Below are 19,059 nucleotides of genomic sequence, written 5' to 3'. Positions count from 1 at the left end.
GGTAAATGTCACTATCATCTAGATATATATTCATGCATACAAAATGCATTTATAAGATAGCATGTACAATTCTGAACCAGAAAGTTTTCCAGCTCTAGCAAATTCTAACTAAAGAGAAGTCTTAGAATTGGAGCTTATTTGGCAAAAGCTTTGTGAAACACAGTTAACCAAGTATGGACTAGATCACATATGGACATTTTCTTGGGTCATGCGGCCTCTGGATGTATTTCTACAAGAAGCTTTATCCTACTAAAGCCTATTGGTGTTGACTTTATGATTAAGTGTAAAGAGGGATCAGCCAGTAATCCTTTAAATATACAAATTTTGAGGTATACTGTAAGACAGGGCTTTTTAAAACCTTGATGCAATTAATAATTTGGGCCGGATAATTCTCTGCTGTGGACTGGCTGTCCTGTGCATTATAGGATATATAGCAGCATTCCTGGCTTCTACCCACAAGATGCCAGTGGAAGACCCAACTCTTTCACACCGGCCAGCTGTCATAACCAAAAGGAAGGGGGAAAGTTGTTTCTGCTTGAAAACCACAGTTGTAAGAAAATGAGTTAATGTGGTATAGAAGAGACTAGTCTGGGATTCAAGAGGCTGGGTTCTAATATAGCTGTTTTTGTTTCTAATTTTGAGACCCTGGGAAAATGACCTAATCCAGCAGTTCCCAAAGTGTGGCATGAAGAACAGTATTCCTAAATCACCTAAGTACTTTATATACTACACAGATAAGCCCACTTAACTTTCTCGGGCTATGTATTTTTCTATTCAGTAATTTAAAAACATGTATTCAGTAGGCACTTTTTGGTTAAGCTCTAATGCCATAGCTTGTAGTAAACCAACTCCCATGCCATAAAAAGGTAGAAAAGCTTAAATTTTTTTTTTTTTTAAAGAAGGTATGAGAGACCTGACAAAGTAGTCAAAATTTGACAGAAGAAGGTCTCAGAGAGAAGAGAATCTTAAAGAGCTAAACTGACATTCAAAACACTGTTTTCCCCCTAGTGTATTTGCAGATTCCTGTGTTGGGTAAGAAGCTAAACATGTGGGCAATGAACTATTACCAAGAGGTAGAGAAGCCAACACAACTTTTGCAGTCTCTAGCAGGTGGTGAGACAAAAATTTGAGTTTGGGACTGTCAAGACAGACAGGACTAAGGGTCATAATCCTGAAAAGGAAGGGGAAAACAATAAAGTAGGCCTGAAACTCAGGAGAGGAAATACTCTACTTGAGGTATTTGCCAAATTTGTCAAGAAGCAGGACAAGAGGCCAAGATACCAAGTAGAAAATCTCCATAAGGCAGAGTGGTGATTTTGCTAGCTGTATGGTACACAAAACAGATAAAATTTGGACTTCAGAACCCATTAATGAGTAGGGATCTCATAAACACTCCAGGATTTCAGTTGAGATTCCAAGAGGGCTATGGTATAGAAGTGGAAGCAAATGAGAGGTAGATTGGGTCTTAAAAAAAACTATAACCCAACCTTGAGGTGGCTTAGTACTAGATCTAATTTTATTCTTCACTAACAGAAGCTATAATTTATTATTGACAATGTTTAACATTTGATAAAAAATTATCAGACCAACCAAGAAACAAGCCTCAAAAGTATATACCAAACCAGAAAAAAAAACCCACCCAAAAAACAGACCTATATACTACCCAAAGTGATATGCCAATTCAACACAATCCTTACCAAAATACAAATGACATTTTTCACAGAAATAGAAAAAACAAAATCCTAAAATTTGTGTGGAATCACAAAAGACCCTAAATGGTAAAAGCATCCTAAGCAAGAAGAACAAAGCTGGAAGTATCACACTATTAGACTTCAAGATATATGACAAAGCTGTAGTAACCAAAACAGCATGTTACTGGCATAAAAACAGACACAAAGAGCAATAGAACAGAACAGAGAACCCAGAAATTAATCTGCCTATCTATAGTCAACTGATTGTTGACAAAAGCACCAAGAATAGTTACTGGAAAAAAAGAAAGAAAAAAAAAAGAATAGTTACTGGAGAAAGCACAGTTTCTTCCATAAATGGTGCTGGGAAAAATAAATATGCATCTAGCCATATTTTTTATAGAGAGTGAGAGCTAGTTTATTTTTATAAACTCCTAGCTCCTATAGACTCCTTGCTCTCACCCTCTATAAAAATCAACTCAAAATGGATGAAATGTAAGACCCAAAACAATAAAACTACTAGAAAGAAACATAAAGGAAATGCTAATGCTTCAAAACATTAGTCTAGGAAAAGGTTTTATGAGTACAACCTCAAAAGAACTGGCAACAAAAGTAAAAATAAACAAATGGGATTATGTCAAACTAAAAACCTTCTGCATAGCAAAGAAAACAATCAACAGAGCGAAAAGAAACCCTATGGAATGGGAAAAAATATTTTCAACCTACTCATTTAATCAGATAGGGGATTAATATCCAGAATATGCAAGGAACTTAAACATCTCAGTAGGAAAAAAAAGCAAAGAAAAAAATATCCCCCAGTCTGTTTAAAAAATGGGCAAATGATCTGAACAAGCATTTTTCAAAAGAAGATATACAAATGGCCAAAAAACGTGAAAAGAAGCTCATCATCAGTAATCATCAGGAAAATGCAAATCAAAACCAGTGAGGTATCATTTCACCCTAGTAAAAATGGCTATTATTAAAAAGAAAAAATAATAGCAAATGCTGGTGAGGATGCAGAAAAAAGAAACAAACAGAACTACTATATGACATAGCAATCCCACTACTGGGTATTTCTCCAATGGCAGGGAAATCAGTATGTTAAAGACACAGTTGTACCCCCATGTTTAATGCAGCATTATTCACTATAGCCAAGACATGAAATCAACCCAAATGTCTAACAACACATGAATGGATATAGAAAGTGTGGTTTATATACATGATAGGATACTACTTATCCATAAAGAAGAATTAAATCCTGTCATTCACTGTAACATGGATGTAACTGTAAGACATTATGTCACATGAAATGAGTCAGGAACAGAAAGTTAAACACTATGTGTTCTCACTCATATGTGAAAGCTAAAAAATTTTGATCTCACAGAAGTAAAAAGTTGAACAGAGACAAAGGCTGGGAAGGGTAAGAAGGAGGAGGAAATAGGGAGAGATTTTTAAAATTATACAAGATTTGAGCTAGATAGGAATAATTCTAGTGTTCTACAGCACTGTAGGATAACTACAGTTAACAATAATATATTATATAGTTTCAAACAGCAAGAAGGAGGATACTGAATGTTCCCAATACAAAGAAATGATCATTGTTTGAGATGATGGATGGGCTCATTACCCTGCTCTGATAACCATACATTGTATGTATCAAAACATCACTATGGGCTTGGCACGGTGGCTCATGCCCATAAACTCAGCAATGTAGGAGGCCAAGGTGAGAGGATCATTTAAGCTCAGGAGTTTGAAAACAGCCTGGGCAACGCAGCGAGACCTCATCTCTAATAAAAATTTTAAAAATTAGCCAGGTATGGTGGCAAGTGTCTGTAGTCCCAGCTATTCAGGAGGCAGAGGTGGGAAAATTGCTTGAACCTGGAAGATCCAGGTTGCACTGAGTTGTGATCACGCCATTGCATGCTGACACTCTGGCCTGGGCTACAGAGCAAGACCCTATCTTAAAAAAAACACCACCACTAAACCCATCACTATGTACCCCAAAATGGTTGCAATTATTAGGTGGAAATTAAAAAAATAAAATATCTTTAAAAACCAGACCTACAAATGACTGAGATATTGTAGTTTTCAGACATAGAATTTATTAATACTATGATTAATATGTTAGAAAAAAATAGATGACAAGGTAGAGGATTATACTGTAGAACTAGGATAAATAAAATAAAATATCATCAGATACTTTAGAAAGTACTCACTGGATGGTTGTTTTTTTTGTTTTTTTTTTTTTGGAGACAAAGTCTCACTCTGTTGCCCAGGTTAGAGTGCAGTGGCATGATCTTGGCTCACTGCTGCAACCTCTGCCTCCTGGGTTCAAGCAATTCTCCTGCCTCAGCCTCTCAAGTAGCTGGGACTACAGGTACTTACCACCATGCCCAGGTACTTTTTGGTAGAGGTGGGGTTTTACCGTGTTGGCCAGGTTGGTCTTGAACTCCTGGCCTCAAGTTACCTGGCCACCTTGGCCGCCCAAAGTGCTGGGATTACAGACATGAGCCACTGCACCCAGCAGCACTAGATGTTTTGAAATGCAGATGGGACAAAGCAAAAGAGAGAATCAGGGAACTAAATGTCAGGTCAGTGCAACACATACAGCCTGAAGCTTGAAAAGCAAAAGGGGTAAAAATACAAAAAAAAGAGCATAAAAGGCATATGGTATACAATGAAAAGATCTAGTATATGTATAACTAGATTCCCAAGTATAAAGAAACAGATCTAGTATCTAAAGAGGTAATGACTGAGAATTTTCCCAGTTGATGGAAGTCATAAATCACAGATTCAAGAAGCACTAAAAACCCCAGCAGGATAAATAAAAGGAAAACCAGAACTAAGGATAAAGTTAAAAGTTTGACAAATTCTAAAAGCAGCTAGAGAATATATACAAAAGAACAGAGTAAGAGTAACAGCTGACTTCTCAACAAAAATAAGAGAATCCGAAAGATAATGGAAGGTCATCTGTAAAGAGCTCAAAAAGCATAACTTCCAGCACAGAGAACTCTACACATTGAAAGCCAAAAGGAAACATTTTCAGAAAAACAAAAAACTAAGAATTCAGGCTTAGGCACGGTGGCTCATGCCTGTAAACCCAGCACTATGGGAGCACAAGGTGGGTGAATTGCTTGAGCCCAGGAGTTCGAGACCAGCATGGGCAAGATAGTAAGACCTTGTCTCTTTAAAAAATTTTTTTAAATTACCGTGATGGTACATGCCTGTAATCCTAGCTACTCCAGAGACTGAGGTGGGGGTACTGCTTGAGCCCAGGATGCGGAGGCTACAGTGAGCCTGGATAGCACCACTGCACTCCAGCCTGGGTGACACAGCAAGACCCTCTCTCAAAAAACAAACAAACAAAAAAACAGAAAACAAAATAACATCAGATCAAATCCAATAAGACATTAAAAAGATATTATGTCAATGTTGGCATTATTCCAAGAATACAAAGGTGAATTATCTTTCCAAAATCAATCTGTAATTCAAACATTAAAAGTAAAAAGGGAGGCCAGGCATGGTGGCTCATGCCTGTAATCCCAGCACTTTGAGAGGGTGAGGCGGGTGGATCACTGGAAGTTGGGAGTTCAAGACCAGTCTGACCAACATGGAGAAACCCTGTCTCTACTAAAAATACAAAATTAGCCAGGTGTTGTGGCGCATGTCTGTAATCCCAGTTAGGGAAAGGATATTACTGTCAACGAATGACGCTGGGTCAAATGGTTATTCATATGTGCAAAATAAATGTATCATTCTCCCTACCCTACATCATACTTATAAAAACTAATCTTAGATGAATTGTGCTAGTTGAAAAAGGTAAAAGAATAAAAGCTTTAGAATAAAACAACAGAAGAATATCTTGACAAGTTTGAGATATGCTATGATTTTCTTTAAAGGAACTTGAGAAGCACTAATCATAAGGGGAAAACATTATGAATTATACTATATTAAAACCAAGAGCTTTTGTTTATCAAAAGATACCATAAAGAGAGTGAAAAGGCAAGCCACCGAGTAGCAGCAGATATCTGCAATATGTTTATCTAACAAAAGACTTGCATACAGTCTGTAAAAAGAATTCTAAATCAGTAAGACAATTAAATATGGGCAAAAGACCTCAACAGTCATACGATCAAAGATATCCAAATGCCAGTAAGCAAGGCAGGGGGCAGTGGCTCATATCTGTAATCCCAGCACTTTGGGAGGCTTGGGCAGGTGGATCACTTGAGGTCAGGAGGTCAAGACCAACCTGGCCAACACGGTGAAACCTCATCTCTACTAAAAATAAAAAAATTAGCTGGGTGTGATGGCGGGCGACTACTCAGAAGGCCGAGGCAAGGGGATCACTTGAATGCCAGAGGTAGAGGTTGCAGTGAGCCAAGATCACACCACTGTACTCCAGCCTGGGCGACAGAGTGAGGCTCCATCAAAAAAAAAAACAAAAAAAAAACAAAAAAACAAACAAAAAACCATCAAAAACAAAAACAAAAACAAAAACAAAAAAACTATACATAAAAAAATGCCAGTAAGCAGATGAAAAGAAGCTCCATCTCACTGTACAGCAGAAAAATTTCAATAAAAATCATTATTAGGTCTATTACATACTCATCAGAATGGCTAAAATTAAAAAGATGGAGAGTAGCAAAGCTGTCTCATAAAATTGGGGGAGTATACATTGGTACCACCAAATCTGGAGCTGAAAAATGTAACTCTTTGGTATCATAACTATGGTGGTGGTTATATGAGCTTATGTAATTGTCAAAACCCACAGAATGTGACATTAAAAAGGTGAATTTTATTTATTGAGCACTTTGGGAGGCCGAGGTGGGTGGATCACAATGTCAGGAGTTTGAGACTAGCCTGACCAACATGGTAAAACCCCATCTCTACTAAAAATAATAATAATAAAAATTAGCCGGGTATGGTGGTGTGTGTTTGTAATCCCAGCTACTCAGGAAGCTGAGGCAGGAGAATCAATTGCACCATTGTACTCCAGCCTGGGCAACAAAAGTGAGACTCCATCTCAAAAAACAAAAGGAAACAGAACAAAACAAAAACCAATATAATAAATGAAAAATTTTAAAACAGGGACATACAAGCAGCCGACAAACATATGAAAAAGGCTCAGGATCACTAATCATCAGAAAAATGCAAATAAAAACCACAATGAGATATTATTGCAACTGTCAGCATGGCTATTATTAAAAAGTCAAAAAATTAAATTTTGGTGAGGAACCAGAGAAAGGGAACATTTTACATACTGTCGGTGGAAATGTAAGTTAGTTCAGGCCCTGTGGAAAGCAGTTTGGAACTTTCTCAAAGAACTAAAAATAGAATTACCATTCGACCCAGCAACCCAACTACTGGGTATCTACCCAAAGGAAAAGAAATTGTTCTGCCAAAAAGAACTCTTGTGTTTATTACAGCACTATTCATAATGGCAAAGTGATGGAATCAACCTAAATGTCCACCAACAGTGAATTGGATAAAGAAAGTGTGGCACATATACACCATGGAATACTATACAGCCATAACAAAGATGGAAACAATGTCCTTTGCAGCAACACAAATGCAGCCAGAGGACATTATTCTAAGTGCATTAACACAGAAATGAAAATCAAGTGCTGCACACTCTCATTTATAAGTGGGAAGTAAACAATGGATACACACGGACATAAAGAGGGAGGTAGGAGGTGGATGGGGATGAGTTAAAAGCTACCTATTGGGTACTATATTCACTCTTTGGGTGATAGGTTCAATAGAGGCCCAAACCCCAGCATTATGTAATATAACCATATAACAACCCTGACAAAGTATCACACCCTCTCCCCAAAATCTTAAAAGAAAGGTAGGACTGTATTTACCAAAAACTCACTAGGTGATCTTGATATGATAGTACCAGTCTTCCAGTTGAAAACCTCTCACTTAATATATTTTCTCCCTTTGTGAAAAATTACAATTTAAACAACAATTCTGAGTGTTTAGAAAAGTCTACAATTGAGGCTGGGTGTGGTGGCTCATGCTTATAATCATAGCACTTTGGGAGGGAGGCCAAGGCAGGCAGATTACTTGAGCTCAGGAGTTTGAGACTAGCCAGGACAACATGGCAAAACCCAGTCTCTACCAAAGAAAAAATAGAAAAATATTAGCTGGGAAGGGAGGCATGCAGCTGTAGTCCTGGCTACTTAGGAGGCTGGGACAGGAGGATCCCTTGAGCCTAGTTGAGGTTGCAGTGAGTCATGATTGTGCCATTGCACTCCAGCATGGTGACAGAGCGAGGCCCTGTCTTAAACAAACAAAACAGAAAAGTCTACAATTTATTTTTCAGTGGACCTTTTTAATTGGATACACATTATTTCCAATTTAGAACAAAAGTCATATTGCTTTCTCCAATTTTTGGTGATTTATTTAGTATAGAAACTTGGGAAAGTTTAAACTTTCTATAAAGCACTATACATGTATTTACATACATACATATGTGTTTACTTTTTTACTGCAATGCTTAATATAATAAGGCGTTATTATATGGAGATCTCATTAATAGTTGCTCTCCAACAGGTAAAGAACATTGTTAGTTTTTCTAGTTTGTAAACACAGAAATAATTTCCTTCACCTGATTGCCATGTTATTAACAGATTCATTCAACATTTATAAAGAGGATCAAAATGGACAGTCATCTTTTCTGCTTTCATCCTCAGCACCTTACTCTTTTGATTATGTTTAATTTTTTTAATTGAAAAATAAGCTTAAAAAATAAAAAACACACATAAAATTTACCATCTTCAGCATTACTGAATATACAATTCAGTGCCATTGTATATTCATATTATTGTGCAACCATCACCACCCATCTTTACAACTTTTTCATCCTGGAAAACTGAAACTTTGTATCCATTAAACAATAACTCCCATTAGCCCTCCTCCAGGCCCTGGCTACCATCATCCTACTTTCTATCTATAAAGTTAATTACTCTAGGTATGTCATATACATGGAATCACACAGTATTTATCCCTTTGTGTCTGGCTTATTTCACTTAGCATAATGTCTTCAGTGTTCATCCATGTTGTAGTATATGTTAGAATATTCTTCTTTTTTAAGGCTAAATAATATTCCATTGGATGTATAATATCACATTTTATTTATCTGTTCATCTATTGATGGACACTTGGATTGCTTTTGGTTATTATGAATAACGCTGCTATGAACATGGGTGCCCATGTATCTGTTTAGGTTCCTGCTTCAATTATTTTGGACATCTACTCAGCTCTGGAATTGTACAGCCTGCTACTTTTAATATTCTTCAGTGCCCAGTCTCCCATGAAAATTTTTGTGGAACTCAATTTGCTTGCAAGGACTAAAACAATGATTGTTTTGTGACAAAACCTCTAGGGTGGAAGGAAACCCAATCTGAAAGAGGTATGACCCATAAAACAGGGTGACTGAGAAATATGTTAGATTCACAGGCAATTTAAAGAATAAATTTATGAAATAAAAAGGTGATAAGTCTGTAGAATTAAATTCCAAGGAAACATTTTGATACATTATTGCTAAGTGCTATAAAATTAACAGTGTGATCATTTAAAAATAGGTTTGGGTGGCTGGCAAGATGTCAGAATAGGAACAGCTCAGGTCTGCAGCTCCCAATAAGAGCAACAGAGAAGGCAGGTAATTTCTGCATTTCCAAATGAGGTACCTGGATCATCTCATTAGTACTGGTTACACAGTGGGTACACCCCACAGACTGTGAGCCGAAGCAGGGTGGGGAACTGTCTCACCTGGGAAGTGTAAGAGATTGGAGAACAACTCCCTCTTCTAGCCAAGGGAAGCCATGAGGGACTGTACCATGAGGAATGGTGCATTCCAGCCCAGATACTATGCTTTTCCCACAGTCTTTGCAACCTGCAGACCAAGATATTCCCTAGGGTGCCTATGCCACCAGGGCCCTGGGTTTCAAGCACAAAACTGGGTGGCCAATTGGGCAGACACTGAGCTAGCTGCAGGAATTTTTTTTTTAATACCACAATGGCCCCTGGAACACCAGTGAGACAGAGCTGTTCACTCCCATGGAAAGAGGGCTGAAGCCAGGGAGCCAAGTAGTCTAGCTCGGCAGATCCCACTCCCATGGAGCCCAGCAAGCTAAGATCCACTGGCTTGAAATTCTCGCTGCCAGCACAGCAGTCTGAAATTGACTTGGGATGCTTGAGCTTGGTTAGGGAAGGGGTGTCCACCATTACTGAGGCTTGAGTAGGAAGTTTTCCCTTCATAGTGTAAACAAAGCTGCCAGGAAGTTCAAACTGGGTGAACTCACTGCAAAGCCACTGTGGTTAGACTGCCTCTCTAGATTCCTCCTCTCTGGGTAGGGCATCTCTGAAAGAAAGGCAGCAGCCCCAGTTAGGGGCTTACACATAAAAGCCCCATCTCTCTGGGAGAGAGCACCTGGGGGAAGGGTTGGTTGTGAGCGCAGCTTCAGTAGACTTAAATATTCCTGCCTGCTGGCTCTGAAGAGAGCAGTAGATTTCCCAGAGTTCAAGCTCTGCTAAGGGTCAGACTGTCTCCTCAAGTGAGTCCCTGAACCCCATGCTTCCTGACTGGGAGATAACTCCCAGCAGGGGTTGACAGACATCTCATACAGGAGAGCTCCTATTGGCATGTGGCAGGTGCCCCTCTGGGACGAAGCTTCCAGAGGAAGGAAAAGGCAGCAATCTTTGCTGTTCTGCAGCCTCTGCTGGTGATACCCAGGCAAACAGGGTCTTGGGTGGACCTCCAGCAAACTCCAGCAGGCCTGCAGCAGAAGGGGCTGATTGTTAGAAGGAAAACAAGCAAACAGAAAGGAATAGCATCAACATCAACATCAACAAAAAGGACATCCACACAAAAACCCCACCTGAAGGTCACCAGCATCAAAGACCAAAGGTACGGAAATCCACGAAGATGAAGAAAAACCAGCTCAAAAAGGCTGAACATTCCAAAAACTGCAATGCCTCCTCTCCTCCAAAGGACCACAACTCTTTGCCAGGAAGGAAACAAAACTGGATGAAGAACGAGTTTGACGAACTGACAGAAGTAGGCTTCAGAAGGTGGGTAATAACAAACTCCTCCGAGCTAAAAGAAGCATGTTCTAACCCAATGCAAGAAAGCTTTTTTCAAGAACCTTGAGAAAAGGTTAAAGGAATTGCTAACTAAAATAACCAGTTTAGAGAAGAACATAAATGACCTGATGGAGGTGAAAAACACAGCATGAGCACTTTGTGAGGCATACACAAGTATCAATAGCTGAATCGATCAAGCAGAAGAAAGGATATCAGAGATTGAAGATCAACTTAATGAAATAATACGTGAAGACAAGACTAGAAAAAAACAAACAAACAAACAATGAAAAAGAACAAAGAAAGCCTCCAAGAAATATGGGACTATGTGAAAAAAACCAAACCTACATTTGATTGGTATACCTGAAAGTGATGGGGAGAATGGAACCAAGTTGGAAAGCACTTTTCAGGATATTATCCAGGAGAACTTCCCCAATTTGAAGCAAGACAGGCCAACACTCAAATTCAGGAAATACAGAGAACACCACAAAGAGACTCCTCAAGAAGGGCAACCTCAAGACAAATAATCATCAGATTCATCAAGGTTGAAATGAAGAAAAAAATGTTAAGGGTAGCCAGAGAGAAAGGTCAGGTTACCCATAAAGGGAAGCCCATCAGACTAACAGTGGACCACCCTGCAGAAACCCTACAAGCCAGAAGAGAGTGGGGGCCAATATCCAACATTCCTTTTAAAGAAAAGAAATTTCAACTCAGAATTTCGTATCTGGCCAAACTAAGCTTCATAAGCAAAGGAGAAATATAATCCTTTGCAGGTAAGCAAATGCTGACAGATTTTGTTATCACCAGGCCTGCCTTACAAGGGCTCCTGAAGACAGCACTGAATATGTAAAGGAAAAACTGGTACCAGCCACTCCTAAAACATACCAGAGTGTAAAGACCATTGCCACTATGAAGAAACTGCATCAACTAATGGACAAAATAACCAGCTAGCATTATGATAGGATCAAATTCACACATTACAATATAAACCTTAAATATAAATGGGCTAAAGTTTCCAATTAAAAGACACAGACTGGCAAATTGGATAAACAGTCAAGACCCATCAGTGTACTGTATTCAGAAGACCCACCTTACATGCAAAGATACACATAGGCTCAAAATAAAGGGATGGTGGAATATACACCAAACAAATGGAAAGCAAAAAAAGTCAGGTGTTGCAATCCTAGTCTCTGATAAAACAGACTTTAAACCAACAAAGATCAAAAAAAGACAAAGAAGGGCATTACATAATGGTAAAGGGATCAGTGCAACAAGAGCTAACTATCCTAAATACGTATGCACCCAATACAGGAGTACCCAGATTCATAAAGCAAGTTCTTAGAGACCTACAAAGAGACTTAGACTCCCAAACAATAATAGTGGGAGACTTTAATACCCCATTGTCAATATTAGTGCAACGAGGCAGAAAATTAACAAGGTTATTCAGGACTTGAACTCAGCTCTGGACCGAGTGGACCTAATAGACATCTACAGAACTCTCCACCCCAAATCAACAGAATATACATTCTTGTCAGCACCATATGACACATATTCGAAAATTGACCACATAATTAGAAGTAAAACACTCTTCAGCAGATGGAAGAGAATGGAAATCATAACAAACAGGCTCTCAGACCACAGTGCAATCAAATTAGATCTGAGAATTAAGAAACTCACTCAAAACTGCACAACTACATGAAACTGAACAATCTGGTCCTGAATGACTACTGGGTAAATAATGAAATTAAGGCAGAAATAAATAAGTTATTTGAAACCAGTGAGAATAAAGACCCTATGTACCAAAATCTCTGGGACACAGCTAAAGCACTGTTTAGAGGGAAATTTATAGCACTAAATGCCCACAGGAGAAAGTGGGAAGATTTAAAATCGACACCCTAAGATCACAATTAGAAGAACTAGAGAGGCAAGAACAAACAAATTCAAAAGTTAGCAGAAGACAGGAAATAACTAAGATCAGAGCAGAAGTGAAGGAGATAGAGACACAAAAAACCCTTTAAAAAAAATCAATGAATCCAGGAGCTTGGTTTTTGAAAAGATTAACAAAATAGACAGAATACTACACAGACTAATAAGGAAGAAAACAGAAAAGAATCAAATAGCCACAATAAAAAATGATAAAGAAGAGATCACCACTGATCCCACAGAAATACAAACTATCATCAGAGAATACTATAAACACCTCTATGCAAATAAACTAGAAAATTTAGAAGAAAGGGATAAGTTCCTGGACACATACACCTTCCCAACACTAAACCAGGAAGAAGTCGAATCCCTCAATATACCAATAACAAGTTCTGATATTGGGGCAGTAATGAATAGCATCCCAATCAAAAAAAGCCAGGACCAGACAGATTCACAGCTGAATTCTACCAGAGCTACAAAGAGAAGCTGGCACCATTTCTTCTCAAACTATTTCAAACGATAGAAAAAGAGGGACTCCCCCCTAACTCATTTTATGAGGCCAGCATCATCCTGATACCAAAACCTGGCAGACACAACCAAAAAAGAAAATTTCAGGCTAATATCCCTGATGAACACTGATGCGAAAATCCTCAATAAAACACTGGCAAACTGAATCCAGCAGCATATCAAAAAGCTCATCTACCATGATCAAGTCAGCTTAATCCCTGGGATGCAAGGCTGGTTCAACATATGCAAATCGATACCCATAATCCATCACATAAACAGAATCAATGACAAAAACCACATGATTATTTCAGTGGATGCAGAAAAGACCTTCGATAAAATTCAACACCCTTTCATGCTACACTCTCAATAAAGTGGGTATTGATGGAATGTATCTCAAAATATTAAGAGCTATTTATGACAAACCCACAGCCAATATCATACTGAATGGGCAAAAGCTGGAGGCATTCTCTTTGAAAACTGGCACAAGACAAGGATGCCCTCTCTTACCACTCCTATTCAATAGAGTATTGGAAGTTCTGGCCAGGCCAATTAGGCAAGAGAAAATAAAGGGTATTCAAATAGTAAGAGAGGAAGTCAAATTGTCTGTTTGCAGATGACATGATTGTATATTTAGAAAACCCCGCTGTCTCAGCCCAAAATCTCCTTAAGCTGATAAGCAATTTCAGCAAAGTCTCACGCTACAAAATTCATGTGCAAAAACCACAAGCATTCCTATAGACCAATAATAGAGAGCGAAATCATCAGCGAATTCCCATTCACAATTGCTACAGAAAGAATAAAATACCTAGGAATACAACTTACAAGGGATATGAAGGACCTCTTCAAGGAGGACTGCAAACTACTCCTCAAGGAAATTAGAGAGGACACAAACAAATGGACAAAGATTCCATGCTCATGCATAGGAAGAATCAATATTGTGAAAATGGCCATACTGCCCAAAGTAATTTATAGATTCAATGCTATCCAAAACTTAAAGTATAATTTAAAAAAATAGGTTTAAGTCACAATGATTCCTAATTAGCCTTATAATATGTGTCTTAGTACTGCCTTGTGCCATTCTGGAATGTCACTTACGGTAAATTAAGGGATAGTTTCCCTCCCTATCTTTCATTAGTATTTTAAAGCTAGGAGGTGGGAAAAAGCTGATCCATATTCAAGAGGAAAGGAGGGAAAACAATAACAAATTGGCGTCTCTTTTCTGAATTGCCCCACAGGCCAGGCATTTTTATGTTCTTAATCATTATTAAATGACTTAACATGACACTCTGAGCCTGGCGAATGATTGCATACTGACATGAGAACGAATTACAAATGAAATGAAAGATCAAGCCGTATTAGAGAACTGCCTCTGGGAAATGAAAATCTTTAATTCTCTTTTATTATTGACATTTATTTGGCTGCCATGAATAACAACATAGCAAAGAGATTCAGCTACGCTTGTGCATTGAATAGCTTATCCGAGGGCTCAAAACTGCATTAACATTTATCATGTTTGCTTTTGTAGCTGACACCACTGAACAGATTCTCTATCCATCTTGTATTTATCATGCATTGCAGATATAGTGCATCCTCTAATTTAAGTTCATTTTCATATGGCAGGAATAGCAAAGATTAGCCAATGTCTTTCCTCAAATAAATTCCAGTTTGTAAGCATTCTGAAGAATGGCTTAACAGATTTAATAAAGAATAAAATGAGTTCACAAGGAAATTCAGTCACAGGATAGGGAGGTTAATTTTCAATTTGGGGAAACCTGCAAAATCACAATGAGGAAGACACTTGCTTGTACAGTATGTATATCTAGAATATATAAAGACTTAAAATGAATGTCTCTACAAAGAGCAACCAAATAATATTTTGTAAATCTGAAGGTAGTACTACAATTTCAATAAGACACCTGCATGTTTTTCACTTTTCTAAACTGTTGCTAAGACAGGAATAGGCCATATACTATAGGAATAAAGCAATTCAGATAGTTTGTATCAATGCAGGGGTATATTTTCATGGTTTCTTTTCTCTCTTGTACAGATTAACAACGAAGCTCTTCCTGCCACCACAATAAAATATTGCTAGTACCTGTGCCCTTGCTTACTTGATCCTCTTTGACTCCACTGCCCTCTTTCCCTTTTTTTGGGAGACAGGGTCTTGCTCTGTCACCCATGCTGGGGTTCAGTGGAGAGATCATACCTCAACACAGCCGGGAACTTCTGAGCTCAAGTGATCTTCTTTTGTCAGCCTCCCAAGTAGCCAGGACTATGGGAATGTGTCACTACTCCCTCAGCTAATTTTTTTTTTTTTTTTTTTTTTGGTAGAGATGGGGTCTCGCTATGTTACCAAGGCTGGTCTCCAAATCCTGGAATTAAGCAATCCTCCCACCTTGGCTTCCCAAAGTGCTAGGGTTACAGATGTGAGCCACTGTGCCCACTTGCCCTCCTTTCTTTAAATCCTTCCTAGAATTTAAGGATTAGCAGGATATTAATGTATCTTGGGAAAGCCACTCAACATTTCTGAATCTTGTTTGAAATATTTTAAAAAACTTTTTTCTTTTTTAAAGTTTTATTTATGGATAATTTCAAACATATCCACAAGTGAAGATAATAGCATAATGATTCTCCCATATATCCACTGCCTAGCTTCAACAATTAATTCATTACCAGTCTCATTTCATTTATAGCCTCACTTGATCTGTGACTCACTGAATTACTTTGAAGCAAATATTTTTTGAAACAAATCTCTGAATCTTGCTTTTGACTCTTCAGAAATAAGAAAGTCAATCTATATGTATCTATGTATCCTATAATGTCATGTTATAAACCTTAAGTATACACAATAAAATTTATTTTAAAAAAGAAAGAAGTAAAATATCTTGACCATAATTTCATCTTTGACCCTTTTCAGGCTTTATATTTAATTCAACACACATGTACTTCATATTCACTATAACATCTTTCTTCAAGATTTACTGATCTCTTGAGTAAATACAATCCATATAGTTTGCACCAATAGATAAGAACTATAATTATATTTTACTTTGTACTTATATTTTATGAATATTAATTTTATTTCCCAATTAGGTCTTTAAAGTTATTATTATTATTCTTGTTGTTATTTTGAGACAGAGTATCACTCTGTCACCCAGGCTAGAGTGCAGTGGCACAGTCTTGGCTCACTGGAACCTCCGCCTCCCAGGTTCAGGAGATTCTCCTGCCTCAGCCTCCCGAGTAGCTTGGACTACAGGCACATGCCACCACGCCTGACTAATTTTTTGTATTTTTAGTAGAGACAGGGTTTCACCATGTTAGCCAGGATGGTCTCCATCTCTTGACCTCATGATCTGCCCTCCTCAGCCTCACAATAAAGTTCCTACTTTATACTTCAGTGTTCAGCAGAGTACTGAACAAACACAGAGGTAATACTAAATTGCTCTGGTTTACAATAATTACTAATCAACTGATTGGTTTTAATCTGAATAGTACAAACAGAATTAAAATGCTTATATTTTGGTTTAACACTATTAATCATTTTAATCAATAACATGTTTGTTTACTAGATGAAATTTCTGTTTTAAGAGTGCTGTAAAATAGATGGTAAAATAAAACCAAAAATGAGATTTTCTTCTTGAAGGAAAAATGGAAAATATAACATAGTTCTGGATTTTAGTTGTTCATAATTGAGTGAATTTATTTTATTCTAGTGCAGGTATTTTATAAATAAAATATTCTTTTTTTTTTCAGGAAAGATATTTCTTGATTGAAAAAATCCTCAAAATAAGTAAATAAATTATATCAAAGTGGTTTATTAGATTTTAATAAATTATCTTACTAAACACAAAATATTTTCTACTGAGATACGTGGTAGAAATACTAATTAAAATAAAATGTACAGAGCTTTGTATATATCATGATAGAAACAACACAGAATTTTATAAATGATTAATCTCCATAATAATAGATTCATCATACGTTTCCCACATGTACCTGTAGCCATTATAGTGTCATCTCTCCCTTGGGTGAAGATCACAATTCGCTGCCTCTTTGAGTTCACCTTTGGTAGAGCTTGAGTCTTTCTGGCTATGTCTTTAATGTCTTTCGTCTATTAATAGAAAGAAGAAAAAAATTCTCATGACCAATAAAATAAAACAAAACTTTATTAGTAGATTAACAATTTAGCTTCTGATGATCAAAATAAGAGACCTGCACATCTATTAAGACACATTAAAATTTTTTTAACCATATACAAAAGTAAACAGAATAGCAAGAGTAACTTCCAAGGAACCCATCAATGATCTATAAAAATTTAAAATGTATGATGAATCTTATTTCACCTACATACTCATCCACTTGCTTTTCATATTATTCTGAAGTAAACCCCATGTACTATATATAATTTCATCTATAAATGTTTTAGTACATATATTTGAAAGGCAATGATAAACATAACCACAAAACTATTATCATATTTCAAAATTATTAACAATTACTAAGTATCAGCAAATATCCAGGCAGTTTTCAAATTTCAAATTAAAGAGAGGTTTTTATAAAGAGGAAAATTTAATTATTTTAGAGGCTTAAAGAACATAATTATGCTGACTTTGGAAATAATACAATTCTTATAATGCCAATTTTTCAAAGGATTGATATGAGAGCAAGAAATGCTAATTCTTTCCTAAAAAGACTTAATTTTCTTTAAAAAAGATAAAGGTTTAAAAATGACAAACTAATCATCAAATCCTGTTGCTGTTTTTCACACCACATAGGCCATAAAGTTTTACTGAAATCTTTTTTGAAGTTTTCTGAGATCTTGAAACCTAACTCTTGAGCTAAAAGGCAGAGGTTTTAGAATCATGTTTTCAAACATCTTAGATAATTTGAAAATCCATGTCTGTATTCGGTGGGCTTCTAAGACTGTCCACAGCTTTGGGCTTTGCTAACAAAACTAGTTTATTCTATCACTATGCAAAGTTTCAAATAGTTATAGAGAAAGAAACACCTGTCAGAGGGGAAATATAGCTAAATGGCATAAATGAAGGATATATAAGAAAACAAATAGGATATATGAGAGAGAAACATTGAGGCAAGCAAAGCAGAAAAGTCATGATGGTTTGCCATGGTTACAAACATCATCAGAAACTGGCATTTTTAAAGGGATGACGATCTGTAATGAAATATTTTTATATTGTTTGTTCACTAAATATTTAATAAATTCCAGATAATATACGAAGCTAAGCTTCTAATATGCCTAACAGGATAACTTCTAGAGGACAGTCGTTTCTAAAAGGAATAGCCATTTGTAGTAGGACAGTGCTGCTGACTTTTTAAACATGCTGACTATTTCACTTTTGATTGCTTATTTTAGAACTGAACCAAGCCTGAACGCTGATAAGATGAGAAGAAATTCCCTCAGTTTTAGAAGACAGACTTTTAGAAATGACTGGTAACAGCTGAAAGGACCAAAAAATGCCATGTAATGTCTTCACTTGCCTAAATAAGTATATGCATTTAATTAAAATGACTCATATATATTTTGCCAATGTCCTTAACACAAATATATTTACTACTATAGGATTTTTGCCATCATTAAGTACAGCACATATTTAATAAAGATAAAGAGACAAACACATTCACTTTATCATCTTGAAAGCAGAATCATATGAATGTCCTAGATGTTCTTTAAAAGAAAGTCTTTCTTCAAGACGGTATAAGGAATAAATTAAGAATAAAATTTCAGCCGGGCACAGTGGCTCACACCTGTAATCATACCACTTTGGGAGGTCGAGGTGGGCAGATCATAAGATCAATAGATCAAGACCATCCTGGCCAACGTGGTGAAACCCCA

General features: G+C 37.0%; 1 protein-coding gene across 7 annotated transcripts in view; it reads right to left on the bottom strand.

The window, feature by feature from the left end:
• Positions 1 to 19,059, bottom strand: part of ADK (adenosine kinase) — a 582,906-nt gene that overhangs the window by 101,951 nt on the left and 461,896 nt on the right. For all 7 annotated transcript variants that reach the window (XM_074382424.1, XM_003939783.4, XM_074382425.1 and 4 more), the window contains one exon: positions 17,202 to 17,316. In XM_074382424.1, the coding sequence (XP_074238525.1) occupies positions 17,202 to 17,316 (115 nt within the window). The remainder of the gene's footprint in view (positions 1 to 17,201; positions 17,317 to 19,059) is intronic.

Source organism: Saimiri boliviensis, chromosome 12, assembly GCF_048565385.1.
Source record: "Saimiri boliviensis isolate mSaiBol1 chromosome 12, mSaiBol1.pri, whole genome shotgun sequence".
Taxonomy (NCBI): domain Eukaryota; kingdom Metazoa; phylum Chordata; class Mammalia; order Primates; family Cebidae; genus Saimiri; species Saimiri boliviensis.
Note: the sequence above shows the minus strand (reverse complement) of the source record. Positions and strands in the feature narration are given on the sequence as shown.